The sequence below is a fragment of the Rhinolophus sinicus genome, chromosome 1 (assembly GCF_057876585.1).
Source record: "Rhinolophus sinicus isolate RSI-liver-muscle chromosome 1, RSI-T2T, whole genome shotgun sequence".
NCBI lineage: Eukaryota > Metazoa > Chordata > Mammalia > Chiroptera > Rhinolophidae > Rhinolophus > Rhinolophus sinicus.
This window is the reverse complement of record NC_142501.1, coordinates 67854349-67879156: the sequence shown is the minus strand read 5'-3', so window position 1 is coordinate 67879156 and position 24808 is coordinate 67854349. Positions and strand designations below refer to the sequence as shown.

At 41.8% G+C, this 24808-nt stretch overlaps 1 protein-coding gene and 1 long non-coding RNA gene across 4 annotated transcripts in view; one reads left to right on the top strand and one right to left on the bottom strand.

Moving 5' to 3' along the window:
* The window catches only part of MYRFL (myelin regulatory factor like), a 107680-nt gene that overhangs the window by 16540 nt on the left and 66332 nt on the right, over positions 1-24808 (bottom strand). For 2 of the 3 annotated variants that reach the window (XM_019748994.3, XM_019748995.3), the window contains 5 exons: positions 22255-22455; positions 16159-16267; positions 15286-15395; positions 2485-2651; positions 1832-1895 (listed from right to left, as the gene is read on the bottom strand). In XM_019748994.3, coding sequence (XP_019604553.3) covers positions 1832-1895; positions 2485-2651; positions 15286-15395; positions 16159-16267; positions 22255-22455 — 651 coding nt within the window. The remainder of the gene's footprint in view (positions 1-1831; positions 1896-2484; positions 2652-15285; positions 15396-16158; positions 16268-22254; positions 22456-24808) is intronic. The other variant, XM_074325425.2, reaches the window with a different exon arrangement.
* LOC141570074 (uncharacterized) lies at positions 19704-24540 on the top strand. Its single transcript, XR_012493917.2, has 2 exons — positions 19704-19808; positions 21026-24540. It is a non-coding gene; the product is annotated as an uncharacterized LOC141570074 (long non-coding RNA).

The following is a 24808-nucleotide window of genomic DNA, read 5'->3' as shown; positions in this document are numbered from 1 at the left end:
TCATCTTCTACTCTCCTCCCTAACCAACTCCCAGCTACTCCTTCAACAAAGCCAGTGCCAGCTCCCAGACCTTGGCTGATACCATTCCGCCTGAAACCTCTCCTACAGCTCCGGGTATAGCTAGCCCACACTGACTCCTCCTTGAAGGCCCAGCTCCCGTACAACTCCTGCAGCAGCACTCTCAGCCTTTCCAACTACGACTGTGCTTGTATTTTCTTCTGATTTTCCCTGGCTACCCTGAAATTTTCTAGAAGGGGCCACATCTCACCTTTATCTGCCTTCCACAGGCCTTGGTAGTCACAGTGCAAGGTCTCTGAGTTGAACACATGCTCTTTAAGGCCCATATAACTTCCTGACTCTGTGTCCACATCGCAACCACCCCCCCACCCCCACCGCCCCACCCGCACACCCAAGACACTGAACCACTGAACATTTCTAATTTAGATCATGAGCCTTCAAGGAATATCTTCAGATTGAGCTCTCTATTCATGCATTTATTTGACAGATATTTCTTGAGTCCCTACTATCTGCCAGTCCCTGGGACACAGCGTGAGGAAGGCAGACATGGGCCTGCTCTCATGGACCATACAATCTAGTTAGTATGCTGAGGAACTGCAAAATAAAGAGATTTTTTGGTTGCAAGATGGGACCCATAGAGGTTGCACATGACCAAATTGCACCAGTCAGGGCTGCGATGGATGTAGATACCATCCCCTATATCCCATTGCAAACTGGTTAGTAAAAAGGACACCTTCCCTACACATATTTTTAATGTTTTGTGTTTGTTGAACAACCTGCTATGTGCTGAGCACGGCGCTGAGGACTTTAGCTCATTTAATCCTATCAACAGTTTTTGTGAGGTGTAATACTATTATTCTCTCCATTTCCCAAATGCAATTAAGTAACTTGCCCAAGAACACTTCTACATATATATTTATCCATGCATTTGTGCTTATTGGTACACCAAGACACCTGTCAGCAGCCTAACATTGTAGTAGTTTTTCGTAGAATATTAAACTCTGTCTGAATTCTTTAACACTAGTTCAATGCAGTATAACACGAAGAGTAGAGAGTAAAATAAGGCAATGGCCCTAACATCAGGTCATCCCTTAATAGGACCTAATATAGATTAAGGTCCTAAATATCTTCTTTGGGGAAGGACCACCTTTGGAACACTGGTGGGTCAGAGGGAGCAAATGACTTTCACAGCAATCTATGAATTGCAGCTAGAAAGGGAATATCATAGCTTCTCCCTCCCTGACATGTCTCTGCAATGGACAGTGTGTCCTTTAAGTTAATCAATGATTAACCTTCACTTTTTACTGTAAATGCTATCCTATTTGATGAAAGTTCTTGATTCATTAATAAAGTCCTCACATTTTAACCTTTGCAAGCAAGGAAATACTTACTCTCCATTTGCATATATGGAACTAAATATCAAAGGGAAAAGAGGGATTTGAGGATTAACTGACATCCCTTTGGGATCTTCTGAAGTCAAAGATAAAGGACGAGGTGGAGTCAAGGCATCCACACAGATCTGACAGCCCCTGTGGAAGCTGGTGAATTTCACCTGCTGAGGACACTAGAGATAAAAACTGGCAGAATAATATTTATGAAACGAACAGGTTCTGTACTCATTTCTCTAAATCTCTCGTTGACAGACCAGTTAATACCTACTAAAGGGATGGTATTTAAATACCTGAAGCACATAAAGATGCAAATTAGGGAACCTATCAACAAATAAATGAAGAAAAAAATCTTGATCAATTTCTCTAAAGACTTTTTTGTATAGAACATGTCATCTCTGTTCATTAAATGTAAGTTTATTTACCTTGTTGGGTTTTTTGGGAATGGCCTTTCTTGGAGAAGATGCACTAACAGTTCTGCTAAATTTGCTTTAAAAAGAAAGAGAGAGAATTAATTACTATTTAAATGCCTCTCCAGGAGTTGCATGACAAAGGCCCAGATGTCACTAACACAGCAGTATGACTCCTTTTGTAATACAGTGGTAATTTAAAAAAGGAAAAGTCAAGGCAATTGACAGTTCCTTTTATGGAAAAGAACTTTAGTAAGCATAAATGAATGCATTAAACATTACATTTCTCTTTATCTCAAAATTATACCCTAGGAAATGTGTATTTACCTCCTTAAGTAATCAAGAAATAAAAGTTATTTTCCCCCCAGGACAAAACATGGTTTTCTAAATTTAGAAATGGCCACCTCCCCTAGTTAAAGGCAGAGCTACCCTTTTGCTAAAATACAGCACTTCTTGTAACAACTGCTCTTAAACAGATGTGTGATGTTTTGTTTCATTTTTAAAGCTGTAACAGAAAAGTAGGACAATTATCTTATAGGGCAATTGTGTTCCAAAACATTCTAAAAGAAGAAGAGGGACTTAATCATTAGAAAGTAATGGTTGCTGCCGGATCGAGTCATGGGAAGACTCTGCTCTTTTTCCCATTTGTATGGCAATCCTGGCTATACCTGATTGAGCTTGCTTCACTGACTGAGGACTTCCAGCTACTGCTGAGCCGCTTTAGCCTGGTCAGCTTTTTGTTCCATATTTCTAACTCTTCTATTCTTTCTTCAAGGTTGTTGGTTAATTTGCAGAGCTGCTTCACTGCACCTACATTTTCCATAAAGATCTGGTCCTAAAAATGAAAATAATACAGAGTGTATAAATTTACAGTTTGAGACCACCAAAGAACTGTCTGTAGCCCATTCGAAGACAGCTGGAACACACCACTGAAAACGGTTATATACACACACAACCTCAAGTTCATTCGACATAAATCTGGAGAGGTTTGCAACTTACAGTGGTCTTGCTAAACTGCTGGCTGTGTAGTAAAACTGCTTATGTTCAATTTGCAATAAAATGGAAATACGTCCTTGTAACCCTGGAGAGAGGATGGAGCTGAAGGATATTGTCAAGTTTGGAATCTGAAGAATGATTTCAATGGCCATTATGCTGTGTTTGAAACTCATAAAAGGCAAGTCAGAGCAGACTTCTGAGTGTTGATTTGTGTGTGCATCACTCAATCCTCATAAGAAATGGCTCCAGTTCTTCCTGGTAAAATGTGCATCCAATTGCACAGAAGAAGGAAGGAGGAATGAATACCTGGGCTTTTCTCTGAGTTCTGCCACTGACTGTATGTGAGACCCCAGGTAAGACATAACAACCTCTCTAAGCTTTAGTGTGCTCATCTGTAAATGAGAGGAAAATTCTAGAGGTGTAAATTTCTGCTTTAACATCCAATGAACTATCATGTGCAATTTATTGTTCAGCCTAACTTCCAAACAAAATTTAAAACAACAGTACACTTAAGTCTTCCTGTTCAGAAAGTCATTGACATGCCAGAAAGACCAAGAAAGGAGAAACCAACCAAAACCATCGTGTGCAAGCCAGCACTACTTCCACCACCCACACACTTCAGTTGTCATAGGAACATGTGTGTCTGTCTCTCAGCCATAACAAAAACCCTGGAAAGCTCTTATCAACGTACACGCTGATACCATGATCTCTCCTCCTTCCCCCGTCTGTTTGCAAGTTCAGAATGCCATGGCACTTTTGGGGCTTATAGTGGCTGGTCCACGATTGTAAAGTGATGAGCTAGAGGCCAAAAGAGAAAGATCATTTTGTGGTTGGGGGATCAAACTCAAGAGTGTGTGTCCTTGAGAGTCTCATCATGCACACTAAAGTTTTAAGAGTTTCAAACGCTGTAAAGCAAGCACTCAGAAAGGATTCAAAAGCTGAACATAGATTTAAGGCTAAGTTCATGCAGTTTAAAAGACATGCACACTGCTATAAAACACACTGGGAAAGAGGTTAAGCATATAGTCAATTTCAGAATACTCTAATATTGTAATATGATGGTATATAGATCACTTAACTACAGCATAAAGGTGAAAGGACGAAAGTATTTAAAATAAATTTAGCTACAATAATTTGCAAATGGTACACACATAAGAGGTAAATTATAACATCAAAAACAAAATGTTGAAGGGGGGGTGAAAGGGTAGAGTTTTTGTATGTGATCAAAGCTGTTATCTGACAAAAATAGGCTGTTATATCTATAATGTATTTTATGTAAGCATTATGGTAACCACAAAGCAAAAACCTGTAGTGATACACAAAGATAAAGAGAAGGCACAAAGCTTACCACTAAGAAGAATCATCAATTTACAAAGCGAGACCGCAAATGAGGAAGACAGGAATAAGGGAAATACAAAACAGCCAGAAAACAGTAAGATAGTAAGTCCTTACCTATCAATAAGTACTTTAAATAAAAATGAATTAAATTCTCCAGTCAAATGGCATAGAGTGGCTGAATGCATTCAAAAAGAAAAAAGAAAAAAAAAATACAAGACCCAATTCTATGCTGCCACCAAGAGACTCACCTCAGCTTTAAGAACACCCATAGGCTCAAAGCCAAGGGATGCAAAACGAAAATTCCATTCAAATGGAAACCAAAAGAGAGTAGGAGTAGCTATACTTATATCAGATAAAATGGAATTTAAATCAAAAACCGTATCAAGAGCTAAAGAAGGACATTATATAATGATAAAGGGGTCAATTCATCAGACCATATTACCATTATAAATACATATATATGCACCCAAACTGAGTTTAAGACGACTAAGTTCTAAGGATCTAATGCATAGCATGGTGACTACCGCTAACAATACTGTGTTATAGAGTTGATAATGGCTAAGAGAATGATAGGGGAGCAGGATTTTGCCACCCCAAAAAAAATATCTCTTTGGCACAAGGATTATTTTAGGCTGATTATTTTCAAGAAACAAGGCTTAGGAAGAGCTTTGTACCTCCCCCTTAACTGCCTAAAATAATTGAGAGAGAGGGCCTGTTTCAGGGAGAAGAGCTATACCAGACACAGCTATGAAGAATATGATCTAGGTGAGGTCTACTGGATGAAGTGGGGTGGGGGGGCTCAGCAGGGGGGTCATTTGTTTAAAGTCCTCTCTGTGTCTCACTGTCTCCACATGGCATAGCAAACATTTGCTTTTTCGTCTACGTGTGAATTACCTTCGTCCCCTTTGAAGTCCCAGACTCCTACCCCCTTCTCCTTAGCTCTGGATGGCATATAAGCCTCAATTGCCTGATGGCCCTCATATTCTTATGGAACCTCCATATATACAAAATTAAACTTGGGTTTTTCTCCTGTTAATCTGTCTCATATCAGTTTAATTCTTAAACTAGACACAAGAACTTATAAGGGCAGAGGAGAAATTTTTCTTTCCTAACAGAGTAAATCTTAAATGTTCTCACCATACACAAAAAAAAAGGTAATTATGGGAGGTAGTGTGTTAACTAACCTTATTGTAGTAATTATTTTGCAATATATAGTATACGTATCAAACCATCATGCTCTATACCTTAAACTTACAGTGTTATATGTCAATTTTATCTCAATAATTCAGTTGCAAGGGAAGATACTTTATTTAAATAAGATTGGACATGAATTGATAACTGGAATTTGAGTGAAGTATAAGTGTGGATTTCATCACCAGTCTCTCTAATTTTGTATATGTTTGAAATTTTTCACCAAAAATGTTAAAAATAAATAAATTACAAAATAAAACCAAACCAAAAGAAAAAAAAATCTCCTGACAAAAGCTCTTCTAAAATTTCTAATCCTGGTACAGATTTTCTTTTACTTCTGAATTTGTTTAAATAAAAATAAAGCAGAAATGATGACGATAAACATAACATTTTATGGTTCTAAACATAGTAAATGTCATATGATAATTTACTATGTTTCCATTGTAGGAAGCCTTATACTGTAATTATAACTGTATTACGTAGTGTGTTGATGTCCACCCAGCAGGACAAAACAGATTCCCAGCCATCATCTCTGATTCCTTCCCCCACCTTACTCCTCAGCGGGCAAGCTGTCACACAGCGCTGTCAGCTCAACATCCTAAATCTCCTGAATCTACCCACTTCTCTCCATCCTCACTAGCACTTATATGTGTGTGTGTGTGTGTGTATATATATATATTTATTTATATATATTTAATATATTATACATATATATTTACTTCTTCTTGGCAATTAGATTCTTTCTAATGTTTGCTTGCTACATTAATTCGTGATTTAGCCCCAATCAAAGCAGACCATGGAAAATGATGCTCGAGCCCAGTCTCAACCACGGTAAGCTCTGCAATGTCTCTCAAACAGGATTTTTACTGCTGCCTCATTAGAGAAGGGCAATGGCTGCAATCGTCCAGCTACTTGTCAAGAATGATTTAAAAAAAAAAAAAGAAAAAACACCTCTAGTTTCTACGACTCAAATTTGCTGGCCCCATACATCTCCCAAGTAGATCCAACAGGCCATAAGATAACTCATGTGTTTTCCTATTTAAGAAGAAATGAAATAAAGGTGGATAGGGAATTTACCACTACCATCCTAATTATAATTAATTTCCTCACTTTATGGATCCAATGGAAATTTACCAAAAAAATAAATTTCTAGGACATGTTATGGAGATTGACTCTTAGTGAAATACTTCTGACTTCTGTCCCATAGTGAAGCCAGTATAAACATGTTCAAAAACTAATCTAGAATTTTTTGAAAGTCTTTTTTCTATGTAAGTGAACGGTCTCTATGGGTTCATTGTAAGCACAAGTGTGCACCTAGAAGCCTGAGGGACTTTTTCTAAATACACACATCCAGGTCCCATGGAGAGACTTGTATTCGTTAGGACTGAGACGGGTATGAGCCTGGGGCATTTTGAAAAGCTTTCCTCTCTGATGCCCACTCTTGCTTAAAAACGACTTTGTAATTACTCAACTCTGTCTAGTTATTTTTAATCATTTTCGATGGGACCCACTAGCTCAGCTGAAATGTAGCTTTACAGTTGTGATACAAAAATGACAAAGCCAGCTTGCCACCAAAAAATCGCTCATGAGACCGTGACGGGGAAGTGGTAACTGCTTCACACCACACAAGAATCTCCCACGCACAGTTTAAGACTTACTTCGGGATGGGGGTACATACGGACAGAGTGAGCATACTTTTTGAACGCACACGTAGGGCAGTTGGGCAAGTACAAGTGCACATGTAAACCACAGAGGCATTTGTGAAATCAGAGTTATGCTCTAGCTTAGAGTGGGTCCCTTACGTAAGCTTTGTCTTTCACCATAGCCCACTGCACACTCTGGGCCCCAACCATACTGAACCATTTGCCCTTGGCTAAACATGTCCTGCTTTCTCTGGTCTCTGGAACTAGCACAGGCTGCTCCCTTTACCATAACCATCTGTCTTCCCCCTCATCCCACCTTCCTTACACTTAGAGTCATATTTACATGTATTATAAACACCTAGCGACAAGGCCCCACATTTTGTGCACAACCAATTCTCCAGCTCAGGGCAGTAAGTCAGTACATATTTAATGATTAAATAAATGAATCGTCTTACAGTGGTAGTTCTTGCTCTCTAGTGAGAGTGAAGACAGTGGCCAAACTTCTAGCTGTTGCTTTTTTTTTTTGGTTTTCTTCTTCTTGTTTTTTTTTTTAATCTGCAGTTGCTCTCAGAAAAACAAAAAGACTAAGGTCCAAATTTCCTTTTTCATGTAAGGAAATGCCCATGGAAATGCAGGTGAATTAAGCAAAGAAACACTAGTGTTTCATGTCCTCATTGCAATGGGATAGTGGGTTCGGTTACACCCAGCAGGCTGGTTTGCACTATGGTTTGGTCCTTTCCTCTTTGCGAGGAGATTGGCTCAGGAAAGAGATGAACGTCCTTTCAGACCCCCTTGCCTCCAAGGAAACCTTTGGACTCCGCAGACCAGTTTGCAAGCTCCTGTCTGGGTCCCTTGCGGGTCTGACAATAAATGAGCCCACAATAGTGAGGAGAAGCCAAGCAGCGGAGGTGATTTTTCCTCTCACTGGAAACTACAACTTGTCCTCTGTCAACAACACTGAATAAGAAGGGTAACTAAGCCTGATGGCAAAGAAAGCTTCGAGAAATTGAAATAGGCTCTTATTTCTTTCCCAGTTAGAGTCACAGCCTTAAAATCTCTCCTTGTGGCATCTGATGTTGCACGGACGGGCGTTTCATAATCAGACCATGGGAATAAAACAGCCTGTAATTGAGCATTATGAAAATGATTGCCAAAGGGAGAAAAATTGTCTTTGGCCAATGGGTGTGTCTGGCAATTGTTTAGGCTTTGGATAAACTCAGCTTTAGATCTTTGTCCAAGAGTTTATTTTGTGGATAGTTCTCCAGGCCCTGACATGGATTTAAAAAAATAGAATCACCAAACCAGAAAAGCAGGCTGCTAATATGGTGTGGAAGCTCAGACCTCCAGGTGACTTTCCAACAGGTCCCTGGCAGAGAAGTTTGCCTCACATGTATATTTCTCTTCAAGGAAGACAACTCCTGGGCTCATTTCCCTGGATGTTGTGTTTTGCCCTCTGCCTTAAGTTATAAAGGAGAGCACAGCATTATAAAACAGTTTAAAAGTATGTGTTTCATTGTTGCCTTTTAGTTGTTTGCTTTAAAATTCTTGCTTAATTTTTGTTACCTCTGTTTAAGTGCAATTTTCCATTGGAAGGTCTGGAGTTTTTTGACTGAGACAAGTTGCTGACACAATATTTAAATTGCAGTTTTAGGTGTCTGGAACAATGAGTTCTTATCCCAACATTTTATTACAAAAATTTGCAAGAATGTAGAAAAGTTGAAAAAATTGTAAACGCCCAAATACCCACCATCTAAACTCCATAGTTAGTATACTGTTCTATTTCTTCTCCATCTATCCATTCAATTAATTCATCTTCTTTAAAGGCATGAGGAAAAAATGAGCAATAATGTTTTAAGAAGACATAACTATGAAAAGAAATTTTCCAAGAAAACAATAAATGGCCTACTTCTCTCTAAAAGTTTTACCAAAAAAGAAGAGAAATTTCTCCCTGCTTACAGTGTAAAGAGGTCCTAGGAGAGAAGAAGATCTACAAACGGTGATCAGTTGTTAAAATATCCAGGGCTGGTTGAAATAAAATATGAACTTGGAGTCAAATCAATCAAGTGAGTGCAGCAGGGAATGCTTCCCCATGGCAGTAAAGTTATCACAGGCAATGAAGTTCTCCTTCCTCTTTTGATGAGAAAAGAATGGACTTTTAAACCAACTGCTGAGCAGGACATTTAAAAGCCCCCATTTAGATCCTGGGCTAGCTATTTGAACTTAAGCTAATATAGAGGATTTTTTTTTTTTGTCACTCAGTTATTCTATATTGAAAAATATATATATATGTCACTCTATTTAAAAAAATAATTTCATCCACAACTAAGATTGAAAGGACAACAACTTGACTTGGAAAAAAGGCCTGGAAGTGCACACTGTTCCCAGATAAAGTCCTGTTCCCCTTCCCCAATAAAATCTTTAAAAAAAAAAAATTAAAAAAAAAAAATTTTCAGAGACATGTGAAGTGGTGGCCTGTCTGAATGGCATCTGGAAAAATTTATTAACAATTAACCATTTATTAGCTTCTACTATGTTGTAGACAATCTAGGGAGTCCTAAGAAAACTTGCATTAACAAAACTCATAAAAAACAATAGCTTCTTCAGTGGGGGACAAAGTGATTAAGGTAGAATTTTAACTCACCATAATGAAGTTATTTTTACTGTAGAACTGTAGGGAAGAAAAGAATTTGTTTTGTGTAGCTATAAAAGTGACCTTATAATCTGCAAAACTTGCCAAGTTTTGGACACAGTTTTATCTGATGCTGAAATTCATGCTCTTAATCACAGTGCCATATACTACCGGCGATTTTTTAATCATCAAAGTCAGTGAAATTTTGGTAACATTCATTTCCCTCACGTCTCTCCCCCACCCCCCTCTCCCTGCATTTCCTGGTTGAGCCTCTCTGCTCACGTGACTTTTTGGCACTGAACTCACTCCATATTCTCCTGCTTTTGCCCAATCCCCTCAACCTTCACAGGTCCTCTCCTTCCTCTACAGCCCTCACTGGATTTGTTCTGCTGCTTTTGGTCCTCTTTGCTTCTTATTCTATATGATCTCGAAAGCCTCTAGGGCCAGGCAGGTAACAGGAAGCAGAGATGTGAAGACACGTGAAGCCACCCCTCCACACCTTGTCACCAGATCTGGTATTTCCAGGGCATCAGAAATCTGACATTTGTGTGAGGATCTCCTGAATTTTGAAGGTAGGCACCAAATTTGAAAATGTTTAAAACACAGTGATGGGGGGAAACGTCTACAGGCCAGACTCGGCCCCAGACTTCCAGTCTGTGACCTGCATCCCTTATTCATTGGGATTCATTCATTATCCCTTATTCATTCATATTTTATCCATGTCAGCTGCTTCCCCTCGACCCCACCTGCTCTCTCAAGTTCCACACTCCCAGTGGTCACCTCTGGACGGTTCCATCGGACTCTTCAGCTGATATCTCAAACTCAAAATTAAACTCATCTTTTTCCCCCAGACAACCACTTCTCCTTCAGGCATCTTTATGTTAATAGAACCACTTCTCTTCCTTTCATTGAGATTCAAAATCTCAGGCATTAACATAAATACATTCTTATTGAAAACCCAGGGAGTATCAGACACTGTACTGAACAACAGAGGATTGACAAGGCACGTTCTCTGACCTCCAGAAGCCCACAGTCTACTGGAGGAGACATACCACAGAGAGAGAATGACAACACACTGGTAAATACCCCAGAAGATGTGTATTCAGAGGCTTAAGTATGGAAACAGGATTAATCCAAGCATCATGGAATTTGTTAATTCAACCAATATTCATTGACTTCCTACAATATTCTAAGCCCCCGAGTTAAAGCCACACATCAAGTACTGAAGAGACAGTTTTGAAAGACATAGAAGATTTTTTGTTCTCATACAACTAATTAGGGAGATTGGCAAAGAACAAGGAGGCAAATAAACAAGATAATTTCAGTTAGAGACAAAGGTCTCCAGACTGCTGTGAACAAGTTTGCAGTGTGTCTCCTGCTCTGAGGCCCAGCTGAGGGGGCGGACAGGTTCTGCACCAGCCAGAGGGTGGACCGTTTTCTAATTACTACCAAGACATTATACACCCTCGCAGAGGCCCTGAATCTTACAAAGTGAAACCAAGTGGTGTGGAGACTGTTTAGATGAGGTGGTCAGGGAAGGTCTTGCTGCTGAGATCCAAATGATGAGATCATCGAAAAAGAGGGTGTTTAGTGCAGAGAACACTCAATGGAACAGCTCTAAGGCAGACACAAACCTGGGGAGCATGAGGAACAGAAAAATAAGCTGGAGGTTAGAGGGGCTAGCCACAAGATGTGCCTGCGTGTGCAAATGCGTCGTATTCTGAAGGGTCTCAGCTTCTTTGCAAGGTGTTTTGGGGTTGATGTGAATGTTAGGAAATGACTTAGAAAGAGAAGATTCCAGCTAGATTGCGGAGGGTTATCATAGTTTAGTCAATGAAGAGCCAAACGTGGGAAAGGGAGATTGTATGATCAGAGATTTGTTTTGTTTTGTTTTTAAGGAAGCTAAGTCTACTAGTGGCTAGCTAGAAAGTCAGTTAGGTCATTATGATAGGGAGAAAATAAAAAGAATAAAGAGGGGAGATGATACACAAAAGGTATTACCAAAGTAAGAACAATAGGACGTGGTGTCTAATTGGATACAGTGGATGAGAGAAAGGAAGGTTTGTTTAAGGCAGTTCTTACATTGATTGTGTACATTTTTCTTTCTCTTTTTTCCCCCTTCTTCTGCCTCCCCTGCCCCCCACTCCGGTTCAAGCCATTGTTTCTCAGTCTAGTTGTGTAGGACACAGCTCCCTGACCCATGCTGGGATTATGAGCCTTGTGCTCCCCCCTGGCTGAGGGAGTTGGTCACCAGTCAGCGGTCGGCTGCTCACGGCAGCTCTTACGGTCTGCCAACCACTCACGCTGGCCACCGGCTGTTCCTGGCAGCAAACGGTAGCCCATGGCAGTACACAGCAGCCCACGCTGACCTCCGGCTGCTCACAGCAGCCCAGCTTCAGGGAGAGCCATTGTTCACAATCTTAGTTGTAGAGGGCACAGGTCACTGGTCCATGTGGGAATCGAACCGGTGACCTCAGCATCAGGAGTACAGTGTTCCAACCACCTGAGCCACCAGGCCGGCCCCTGTACATTTTCTCATACCAACCACACCTAATAATAATGCTCAACAAATGTAACCACCTGCTTCTAAATAATCACAGAAACAAATAAATAAAGTTGTCAGGTAAGAAGATAGGTGGACAAACCAGAAAGCCCCCAGTGGTCGCATGCAGGTTAGACAACGGTGTCTACCTCCTGTGGCCTCCTTACTCCAGTGTCCACGCTGAGCCCTCTCATTCCACCTCCCATTATTGAGATTTCACAACCCATGAGGAACTTTTGAGAAGCAAATAACCCCAAATTACAAGAGAAGTTTATCTTGCAAGGTCACCTCTCCTGTAAGAAGAGAAAGAAAAGCTGCTTATGCCAACACTCACTGGCATCACTAATCTCCAACTTTGGTTGGTTGCATGGACAGTCTGGAAAGAGTCAGCCATTCTTCCTATTGTGGCATAAAGTTGCAAAGCACATGTGAAAATGAGATGGCAATCACGGAGCACAACATGTCAACATTTTTATGTGCATTTCTAGTTTGCATTTTAGCTTCAGTGAAAAAAAGGGGGGAGGGACATTTGGTGGAAGCGAAATGGAGTGAAGAGTGGAGAGACTGTATCTTAATCTGGTCTCCACCAGTTACCACAGCACCCGAAGCCCAGGAAGTCCTAGCGAAGTTCCTGAGCGCGGGCAGCCCTGGGTGTAGCCATCAAAGACACCCCGCTGCCCATACAAATGGGTGCGAAGCCAGGAAAGCAAGAGGCGCTCTGTACATCTTGCTTTATTTTATAATTAACAAAGAGCATGGGACAACAGAGCCGAGTTCCCTGTGTTCTTAATGAGAAAGAATAAAGGAGACATTCTGTGAAGTCCTTATACAGAATGTAGAGGAGGGAGATTCCACAGCATGGAGAATTCAACCAGCAATTGAAGTCTATCCTCCGAAGGGAGCCCAAGAAGAAAGCCAGGATTCAGGGTGAAGATAGTCATCTGCTCTTGGTGTTATGGATTCTGTAAACGACAGTGGCCTTAGTGATGTCTCCAGAGATCACTATAAGATCCTGTTACCAAGAGAATCACAACTTTTCCACTCTGGACTCCTGCCGCTTTTACTTATTTATACACTGAATGCTGCCTCGGTAGGGTGTGCTCCTCAGGTGACAAATGAGCCTGGCTTTCTGGAACAGGAATACCACCCCCTCCTTTCCCAGTGCTCGGTATTGCCTTCCTAGGAAAGAACTTGGGCTGTAGCCTCTCCTGGGAAAGGTGGTGAGTGGCCCTTGGAATTCCTGTCGCTAAGAATCCCAACTCTCCACATTTATCTCAACTGGGAATGGGAACATACTGGGCAGGGGGAGAAGTAATTATTTTGCTGAAAAGTGAGAGTCATAAGGCCCTGGGCAGACATTACCTACAAAGAACAGAGAAATCTCTTTCCTGAGTGTTCTAGGGGAGGGCCAGAAGTGATATTGCTGCTGCCAGAGGTGGAATCCCAAGAGTTTCCACCTTGGCAGCCCAGTGACACACTCCCTAGGCTGTATCCCGAGACTGACAGCTGTGCCTACGCACTTTTCTCTCACACCAGGAAGCTTGCGAGGGTGACTACTATACAAATACCTCTGAATATATTCTGTATTTGAAGTAAATAGAAAATATGTTATGCTTTAAGTAAATCATTGGAAAAACTCAGTACTTTATTATGAAAAATAAATTTCTCATGATCTACCGCTCAAGGGAAATGATAGCCTATGTCTGAGGGAGAGACCAAAGAATTTCTTCTGTGGAGCAGGAGGAAGTACATGGACGTCTGCCACTCAGCCCTTCCAGCCCAGGGCTGAGCAGGCCCTCCGATCCTGTTACCTAAGTATTTGTCCATGTGCGTGTAGGTAGAAGACTCCGGAAGGGTCTAACATGAAAATGCACCCCCCACCTTGCTACTCCACGTATGGCTTACTCATCAGCGGAAGTGGCAAAACTGACTCACCTGGAGCAGGGGTGTCCAAACTGCGGCCCGCCGGCCAACTGCGGCCCGCAGTCCATTGTTAATTGGCCCGCAGCAAATTCCAAAACTATATTTAGTTACTTAAATAAACCAGGTGAGGCAATACGTACTTCACCTCAAGTGAGTGGCCCGGCTGTTTGTGTATTTTACCGCATATAGCCCTTGGTGAAAACCGTTGCAAAAAGTTTGGACACCCCTGACCTGGAGACTGATTAGAAATGCAGGAACCTCAGATTTCACCCCATTCTGGTTGAATCAGAATCTGCATTTTAATAAGGCTCCTCCCCCTACCCCGCTGATTCTTTGAAGTTGAACTGGCAGATTACAAATTCATCTCCACTCAAGCATCTCTCCCAGTTACTGTAAAATCCCCGTGGCAGCCTTCCCTCCTAGCAGCAAACGTAATAATGCAATGTAAAGCAAATCAGCAGCAGAGTGAATCTGCAAAGCTTGCCAAAGAGGCAGGATTTAACAGAATTAACAGACGTGATCTCGGAGAACTACTCAAATCACACACAACGCACATAGGCAAGTGAGGAAATGGCAGCCTTAGACCCCTTAACAAGCGAAGAAGAGCTCATCCACAAAGACGGTGACATTCCTCCAAAAAGAAAATGATTTGAATATCAAAGAATTAAGACAGGCCCTTGGGGAAAATGAGGAGGCTCATGAGTATATTTGCAAAAATGATCCACTTTATGACTGATGATTGTGCTGTGAAAGTCAAACATACAAAAAACTATGCTCCAAAGGGAAAACCCAAACACTTCAGTCTTCATTCATTTGAAGGAGGAACACATTGGTTTAACGACAACTTAAATGATATCATGTGAGGTAAGTTATACTTTCATACGTTGAAGTTCCATTTTTCAAGACAAAGTCTAATCAAACTTGTTGTCACTATTTCTCATGATGTTGGGTCCTTGTTTTAAGTGCATTCCTGCTAAGTGGACTTTCCCATGGCCAGTTTCGCTCCAGCAGTAAGACTCGCTGAACTCTAATGCTTATTGTCGCATATTCCTTTTTCTTTTTCCCTTATGGGACTTCTTTTTGGTGCCTATGACCAGTGTGGGATAACTGCTACTCCACAGCTCAGTTTCCTGGATGGGTGTTTTAGCACATTGTGATGTCACAGAAGGGTTTATAGCGCTAGTGGCAAGTATCTGATAGTGGTTACCTTGTCGACCATAAGGAAATTCTCCAACGTCTCTCCATTTTCACAGGTGACATCACCAACCTCTCTTACAGCTCTGGGCAGGATCTCTCGCACCTCCTGGGCAATCATTCCTAGACACAAAACACTCCAACAGGTTTAGTCAGGAAAAGGCCTTTCTGGAGCAAGTCCTCCCAAGCCTACATCAGAATGCAATACAGACAGCCACAGGGGACATCTTCGCAAAGAGATGCTTAGCCCTTCTCAGCTTTTGCTTTGATCTCCGATGCATTTGAAGCAAAGAGAGAATTTTGAGCCAAGAACCACTATAGGATTAAAGTGGGAGTGTCATTTTCTTTACTTTTCCTTGACTTTGGGCCAAATGTTGGAAGGAGTAAGCACTTTAAAATTCCTCTACATAGAAGCAAGGGTGGGTCTTTAGCTTGAATTTTTTTCTTTTCCTGCAGCAGGACTTTGCCCCCTAAATGGTCCTTCTTTCTTTAGGATTCCAGGATTGTGATATAAACACCCATGCCCCTTCTCTGACCTAGACCCGCCTACCCTGCCATCTTCTGTCTCCATCCCAGGACTGCCCAATGCTGCTCCTCAGACAGTTTGAGCTGCCATCTGCCCCTCAACCTTCATCCCATGAGCAAGAGGACTCCAGTGAAAAGAAACAATATATTCAAAATACTCCACCGGGTACCTTGGGGTGCAGGAGTGGGGGTACGCTTGAGTAAAGATGACAGACATTTCTTTAACGTTTCCTGTTCTAGTGATTGTGGGTTTCACAGAGGACGAGTTAGACCAATAGGATGCTGTCAAGTGCCAAACCTGAAGGGTTCCAGGTAAAAAGGGAATTCGAATTTTAATAGTTGACAATGCCAAATGGTGTACCTGTTTGGTGGGCAGTGTTTATTCCCATCGCAGATGCGAATTCAGGTTTGTAGTTGTATTCGACAATCCTCATTTGGGCTATTCTTCTCAGCTGCTCATTTGTGTCAACCTAATTTAATTAAAGAACAGATTTCACCTGCTTAGGTATTTGCTATTCAAATCAATGCCCAGAGTGACCCAGAGAGATTAGGAAATGTTGAAAAATGGGATTGTCTTTTCCTTTTGCCCAAACTATTTTAAGAAAAATTTGTATTTTTCTCCTTAGAGAAGCCAGCGTTTCAAGATTCATGTCAGTGACTTCCGGCCACTGATTTGTAAACTGAACCAGAGGTTTTATATCTAAATTCCAGGGCAAAGGTCCCTCATTCATGGCTGTTGCCTTCCTTCCCTCCTCTGAAAGGGGAAGCCTGCTTCTAAGAACAGAGGTAGCTCACTTTGGAGAGAAACGGAGGTAACTCACTTTGGAGAGAAACAATTGCTATTCAGGATTGCAAAGTATCATTTCCAAATGAACACACAAGTATAAACACCAAACAAATACAGGCTGACTTGTATTTATAAGTTGAAAATGCAATGTTTAGTTCAAGAATATTTGAGGTATGGATATAGCCTCTATTGTTGAATTGCTCTTGGACATTTTGCTAGGAAAATGTCTTCAGGTGGCAGATTACAAATCCAGGTTTCCCACCTGCTGGACAACCCAGAGCTTCCCCTCCTGGGGTGGCTCCTCCCCCAGAGCACCCAGCCAGTGATGGTGTCCTCTGAGCTCATTGCTCTTGGAGGTTGTCACTGCAAATTCCTCAAAAAATTTCACTAGGTCCCAACAAAATGATAACAATGAAGACAACAGTGAATTTTTCCTAAAGCTAAGTATATTTGATTCAAAGGATTCCCCTTTGAGGGGTTTTCTGTTTGTTTGTTTGTTTGTTTTTTTGTTTTTAAACAGATTAACGGTATAGCAAGGTTGATTTTTTTTTTTTAATGACCTTATTCAACCATTAAAAAGTTGGCAGCTCTAGTTAGGTCCCCTAAATTTTCTTTTAGTGAAAGGTTGTGACTTGGTTGGCACTTCATTGGCTAAATGGATGAGTTTTACTTCTGGTACTCACTGCTGTTTTAATAACTGCTGTTATCCAAAGCTTGGTTCAATGCATTCATTCCTTATTTTATTTGACTATTATTTACCAGTCACCTTCCACATACCACACCCTACACTAAGTGTTGGGACTTCCAAAATGGTTGCCTTTTAAAAGTTCAAGGTCTAGACAGGAAGGCAGACTCAACACGTAGGGTTATATTACCATAAGATATGCAGGGTTATGATAGAATTATGAATAGAGAGAATCATTGGCCAATACCTAAAATACATTCAGGGGAACATACAGGAAGGCTTCCTTGAGATGGTGAAGCACAACCAAGATCTTGGTTGTTCTCCAACATGTTCCACTTTTTTCACTTCAGGACCTTAGCTCATAGCATCTTTGCTGCACTCCCCACCTTCTCTTCCCCCAATTTAGACCTCCTTTCACCAGAGAAGCAGTTTTTGATCTCCAAGACTAGTAAGGGTCCCTCTGCTTATGTGCTAATGGCACCTGTTCTTTTCCTTCATAGCACAAATCCAAGTTGTCACCCGGCAGCTAGTTGTGTCACCCTTATTATCTGTCTTTCCTGGAGGCTACACCCAATGTGGGTGACGACATGTTTGAGGCCATGGTTTTCTGTTCATCACCATATCACCAGTTTCTAGTATCATTCCTTGCATGTAGAAGGTGCTCAACTAATATTTGTTAAATTAATAACTTTAAGATAGCAGTTAGGAAGGGAAAGATGTAAGGTAGGAAGGTGGGTGGAAAGGGTGAGACTTCAACAGGGATGGCTGAGCAGAGAGAGCACCATGAGCCAAGTCCCGAGGCAGCAAATCCCCTGAAAGATTCTGCACCACAGAGGCAGAGTTTGACATTACTAGGCTGTAAAGATTAAGGCCAGAGTAGGGAAGGCCTCACAGAGTAGGGAAGGCCTCACAGGCCATGCTGGGAAAGAAGAGTCCAATCTCATATTGTCCTACGCCTACATCTATCACTGTGAGCTCCGTCATCCATGCAACAAATGTGTACCGAGTAGTTACTATGTGCCAGATGCTACCCCAGGCCCTGGAGATTGAATGAGTGTTTCTTATCTGGAGCTTCATTTTAATAAAAGTTCTATTCCTTAGGGTAAAGCCTATGTCTTGCTCATCTCAGGGACTGGTCAGGGTCTAGCAAAGGGTCTGATATAATAGGCACTCAGAACTTCAATGAAGAAAAGCAGGAACGAAAGAATGGAGGTAGGGAAATGGCAGAACAATCCCTGACACTACCAGAATGGAAGACGGGATCAATCGGGAGCCAGCCTGCACTGGCCTGGCGCTAGGCCGGCCCTACCTGGTTCCCCACTCCCTGCACTCTTGGGAGTCCCGTGCTCACTTTGCCTACTTCTCATTACCCTGTGGTTCCTGCGTGAGCCCCCATGGGAGACCAAAGTGGAGGCAGTGTCAATTTCTTCGCGGAAGATGGAAAGCCGAGAAGGATGTGCCCTCAAGCTGTCTAGGCTACATAGAGGGAAAATGACCCCTGGTGTCTAGCTTGGAGCCTTGAATGAGTTTTCCCCAAAGACATACTGTTAGACATAGCAATTAGGTTCTATAGTACTATTGCCCTTGTATTTCAGACAGATTTTTGGCCAAAGAAAATGTTGAGGGTTACTTTGGGGATCTAAAGACCTTCTATAACAACGTTTCTCTAGGAAAATGCTCTTCTGCTTTCTGGCTTGTAGACTTCCCAAAGCTAAATGTAAATTGCTCGTATTGCATGTTCCCTATGTATACACTTGGCCTTGGGAAAAGCCCTTGAGGCAAGGGCTGTGCCTTCTTGGAATTCTCCGTCAAGAACCACACACAGACCAGCACTTAACGCCATGCCTTGCTCGTCATCTGCGTTGAGCAAGAAGCTAGAAACTGAATTATGGTGTCTGGTTTGATCTTGCCCGCAGCAGTTTTGGAAAGTTCTGACCATGAATGCTAACAGCTATTACTGTCACGCTGCCTCCCGCCCAAGGTTTCTATCATTAACTCAAGAATTGCATCACAGGGAAGACATTCCAGTCCGTGGGAGTCTAGTGTGTTCGAGGAAAGGGATCTCGTCAGACGTCATCTGGCCCTGGCCCACAGCCAGCACTATCAGTCTCCCATCAGGAGCAGCCTGAGTGACACTGGCTTACCCCACGCGGAGGAACTTCTGCATGTGGCTGTGGCCCGAAGGGGAGACTTTGCATGTTTGACTTTCTTGAGCTCTTCATACTTTTGTCTTTAACTAGCTCACTGCTGGTGCAGTTGGGAGAAACACATTTTTGAGCATATCACTTTGATTATTTTTTCTGGCTTTTATTTTTTGAGTCTTTGGCTGCCTTATTTTCAGCCTTCTCCGCAGAATTTGACTGACGCCTTCAACGTTCAACTTCCTCATTTATTTGTTTGCATTGACATTGATGTTCTTCACACCCCTTTGGTTTTCAGCATAGCCTTTTCACCCTAATTTTGTTCGGTTTCCATTGTAAGAGCTGCATTACCTTCTGCAGTCTGGAGACACATCGATAAGCACAATGCCATTGTCTGGGTAAGTTAAGCTGCTCCTCTTCGGCGACTTCATTTTCCCAGTGCTTCAGTTTCACAGGTTTCAATCGTATCTGCTTTATCTTCTCTGTGTCTTGGCTATCTGTCCAGATGAGCACCAGATATCCCCTCCCCCAGGGCCCCCTATGCAGGATGTGCGAGTGCTTTATATCTGCAAAGCAACTGAAACCAGGGCAAGGCAGCAACCTATATTCATTTTCCCCGGTCCCGGGATTGGGCAAAATGTTTGGCCGTTATATTTGCAATGGCTCGCCCAGGAGCCAGCTCTGGTTACCGTGCAACTTTAAAGAATGAAGGACGCATGCTTCTCGTCCTAGGCGTGCGATCGGATCAACCAAGGGTGGCCTCCCAGCACATTTGGAAGAACGACTCTCATGTTTACAAGTTGGAAAAACTAAGGCAGGGAGAGGTGAAGATGAACTTCACACATCTGCCAGCACTGTCATCAGTGTTACCATCTTCTCTCTGTCTGTCCTAAACGGCCAACAGGACAGACAAGATTTCTAGAAACATGTGTTTCCTAAATGTGGACAGACCTATTAAGAATAAGTATATTAATATGAAATAATGTGATAAATGAATTACGTATAATTTTCATTTTTATAACTAAATAATAATAATAATAACAAATCTATTTGCTTAGCCTTATATAGCTAAAAATTGCTTCATATAAATAGAAAAAGCCCTCCACCTGGGTAAAATGAATCTGAGCCTTCCCTGTTCACAGAAGAATAAACAGAGGCATAGGCTATCTCAGGGCCAAAGTTCCTGGGCCAGTGGTTGCCAGAATCAGGATGAAAACTCGAGCTTCCCACCGCAGAGTGGCCTCTTTACAACATCATGCTGCTGTGAGCAGGATGGGGATACAGGAACCTCACATTTAGAGCCTGCATTGGGATAGCATTTCGCTTTATGGAGAAGGCTTCCTGGAAGAGATCTGAGAAGCGCTAGGGAAGTTTGTCCTTTTAAGACAATACATTCTTTTCACACCCAGGAGAGCACCATTTGAAGATGTTTGGTAAATGAAGTTCTGGAGAAAGCCTGGTAGCAGGCGGGTTGTGCAGGACTTTCTCCCTGTGTCATCTTCAGTTTACATTGAGATAAGACCTGGTGGGGAATTGTATAGCCAATTGCAAGAATAAGTTTGAGCTGGCGTTCTCTGAAACACAGACAGTTTATCTCTCTCTCTCTCTCTGAAAGGCAAAAGCACAATATCTAGGACCGGGATCTGAAAATGTATGTGAGAACTTCCTAGCCCTAAGAGTTCCCATCTGGCCAGCAGGTCACAGCTCTTCTAACATGAACGGCAGCGTCTCAATCAGCATAAAAGTCTACAATTACAACCACTCTTTGGAATCCTCTCGGCAAAGGAGAACATTCCTTGGCTGGTTTAGAAAAACCATTGCAGATTTGCACTGGGAAAGGAATGTAGTCTGGAAGAATGGCCAATGATTTACAGATTAAGTCTCCTATTAACTCAAAAAGCATGAGAAAAGGAGGCTTAACAGCGCACTGCTGTTCAGAAGAAGCAGGGTGAGTGAGAAGGTGGGGAACTGGTAGAAGCAGTGAGTGGAAAACAGGTAAATGGTGGAAGAGCTGGAACCAGGAAGGACCTAGCATCGGAATCCTAATAGTCCTTTCGGTCTTCACAGCAGTTGTGACTTTCCCAGACGATTCAGTACTTATTATCTCAACAGGTTAAAAAGTATTCAAGGCTCGGTGAGGGCAGGGAGAGAGGTACCATTTCCATCTTACAGTTGAATTTTGGCAAGGTTAAGCGTTTTGTCCAGGGTGAGCCCAAAATGTCCTGATTTCTAGCCCAAAGTGTCTGATTTCCACAAGGTGGCTGCCTTTCCACTGAGGGAGACAGCCTTGACCTGGCACCGTAGCTGATGGGATTGACCTAGGAAGGCTGAGGAAGAGGAGCTTCTCTAGCTGCTGCTCAGAAAAAGACGATGCGTGGGGCAGACACTGGCTGGCAGGGCTGGTGCCGGGGAGCCTGGGAGGAAGTGGCTGGAGAGGCTGAGGAGAAATACGAGCAGGAAATGGATTGAGACAGCGCTTGGAAGATGCACAGGGAGATGGAAATTCGGAGAGGGAAAGGAAAAGGCCACCTCCAGCAGTTGACAATGCGTGGAAGGAAGGGCACTGGCCTGTGGAAAATAACTCAGAGACTTCCTGCTTGTGAAGCCAGGGCTGGGCTGTCATTGCCCACTGTTCCTGCCAGGTAAGTCCATTCTCTTGGGTAGGAACTGCGTTATGGTTTCAGCAGCGATGCCTAAGGGCTCCAACACTCCTAATTGTTAAGCAGTCGCACACCACAGGCAACATGTAGAGATGGCCCGTGTGAGGCATGTCAGAGGCCAGCAGGGCCCAGCACATCTGACTCAGGGGTCAGAGGACGTGTCCGAGGCCTGCCCCATGCTCACCTCCTGGATATTCTGCTTTGCCCGGCTGTCAGACGGATGCATAATTGTCCCCATCACTTTCATGTTACCACAGACAACCAGGGCTTCGTCCGGTGCATCTGTGTTTATACCCACTCGACCATGACAGACAACAGATTCTGGAACTTGTCCTCGCTGCCACAATGCATCACTGTCATTTTCAAATTGCCCAGGGTTAGAGGCCTGGAAAAATACATAAGTATATTACAATTAAAGTTACAGTAGCAGGGATAGATGATCGCTTTATACCTCAGAGCAAAGGAAAACAATGTTTCTTAAGTCTTTCACTTGAGAGTCATAGTATGTTGGATGGGACATTCTGATAAATAACTGGGGCTCCAGGAGAGCCAGGAGGCTACCCTAACTGCTCTGCCCCCATGAACAGGAGCTCAGTGTGCCCTGGTTTGGAATATCCAGTCTCTATTAAATGCATTTGGAATTGAGAATGTGTCAGTTATACTGGGTGGAAGATGAAAAAGACAACTCAAAATGACTATCTTTTCAGGGATAATAATACCAATGATTTAAAACCAGAACATTATATCAGAAAAGATTACAAGCTCGTTAAAGCTCAGATAAATAAAAATACTTTGCATTTAGCTGGCCCCTTTATACTTTCAAAATACTTTCATATTTATGATTTCATACTCAACTGACAAGCAAATGACAATACAAATATATTTAATACACCTCAACTGTTCCCTAAACAAAGGTGATCCTAGAGGAAGAATAATTACAGCTACATTTGTTGTGTGCAAATCCACAATTCTACGAGATATGTACTATTTTTTTCATTGCTACTGAAAGGATACTCTGAAAAGACAAACAAATTGCCCAAGGCCACAAAGCTAGTAAGTTCTGGAGCTGAAATTATGCTTCCATTGACTATTAAATAATGACTCTAACTTTGCCTTTTTGTGCTGTTGCCTAGGTGTAGCCCTGGCCGAATTCAGTCTTCAAAGAAAATCCAAGTGAAACTTCAGACAAAGTTTTGGAGCTTTTACTCTTAAATAAAATTCTTTGCTGAAGGATTTTCCACCGTACTGCCTTCCCTCTTCTCCGTTTTCCTTTAGCTGCTGAATATATTTCCGAATACCTTTAAGCAGGGATCTCTGAATCCCTCAAAATCCTTACAAACAAAATTAGTTGGTTTTCAAAATTATGACCTATCCTTCTAAATCTGATTTTTGTGTGTTTGAGGCAGGGTGTCAGAAATTCCGACACAACAGTAGGGACCCTGATTATCTAAAAAGTCAGCATTGATGCAAAGTCTTCAGTTCTTGCCTTTCTGGTGGTATATGAGATATTGCAATGTCTGCTGATTGTGCATAGATGATCTCTGAAGAACATTCAAGAAACCAATAACAATAGTTTCCTCAAGGATGGAGACTAGCAGATGTAGAAACTGAGGTGGGAGGGAGATTTACTGTTCACCATACACTCTCTTGGTATGATTTGAATGTTTTTACTGTATGCATGTATTACCAATTTGAAAATAATAATTAAAAGCAACCACAAAGTGTAATTTTCAGTTTGGTTTCAGTGAAAGAACTTTTAGGTGTCTTTGACTTCCTGTTTCATTCCCACCTGTCTGAACCCTGAGCTGCTTGGAAGACTCAACCATTGACACTTGCTAGACAAAAGCAGTGAAAGAATATAAAGTAACAATGTTGAACATTATTTTGTGTGAATTCACTTGAACAAAGAGCTTTTCTGTAAGGTCCCTAGAGCCCCCTTGACTGTGAATGGCAAATTGGCTTTGACTCAAATCCTTTTATAGCAAGCAATCAACTAAATCCAAAGGTATGCTGTATAAAATGTTGATGGAATTTGCTCTGCTCTGAACATAATGAGCCACTTCAAGGAAACAAAACAGGACAGTGATGGATTTTTTTTCTTATTGAGCTTTGGGATAATTATTATCATGTTGGTAACTGATAACAGAACAGCAGATGTAAGTAAATTTAATTTTTTGAAACAATTACAACAATCTCACTTGACTTTCATCAGATAAACACTCAATCCCTAAAATACATTCAAATCATTTTGAAAAGGGCCAGAGATCTATGATATTCTAAGTATATTGCTCTAAGGAGGGGTCCTCATCCATAGTGGAAAATGTTTTTATAAAATCTGTGAACTTATTGTCCTTCTCTAGTATCCAGAATCTTAATGTGTCAAACTGTAATGGAATCACTGAAAAACTTTCTGGAATTATAGTGGTTGATTGATAGCAAACACCAAAATGAATTAAAATTTCCAAAATACTTTATATATCCCACAGCGTCATATGTTTAGGGAAGACCTGAACATTTTAGTCTGTGTTATGACACAAATTGGCTGTGTGACCTCAGAGCAGTCACTTAACCTTTCTGTACAGTTTTCTCCTCTGAAGAAGAAAGATAATAATGTCTTCTTTACCTATCTCACAGTGTTGTGGGAATTTATTGAAATCATCTGTACATGAACGCTGCAAAAATGAGGATGGATAGTCTCAAATCCATCCTCAATACCCTCTGCTGTGAATAGCAACCAC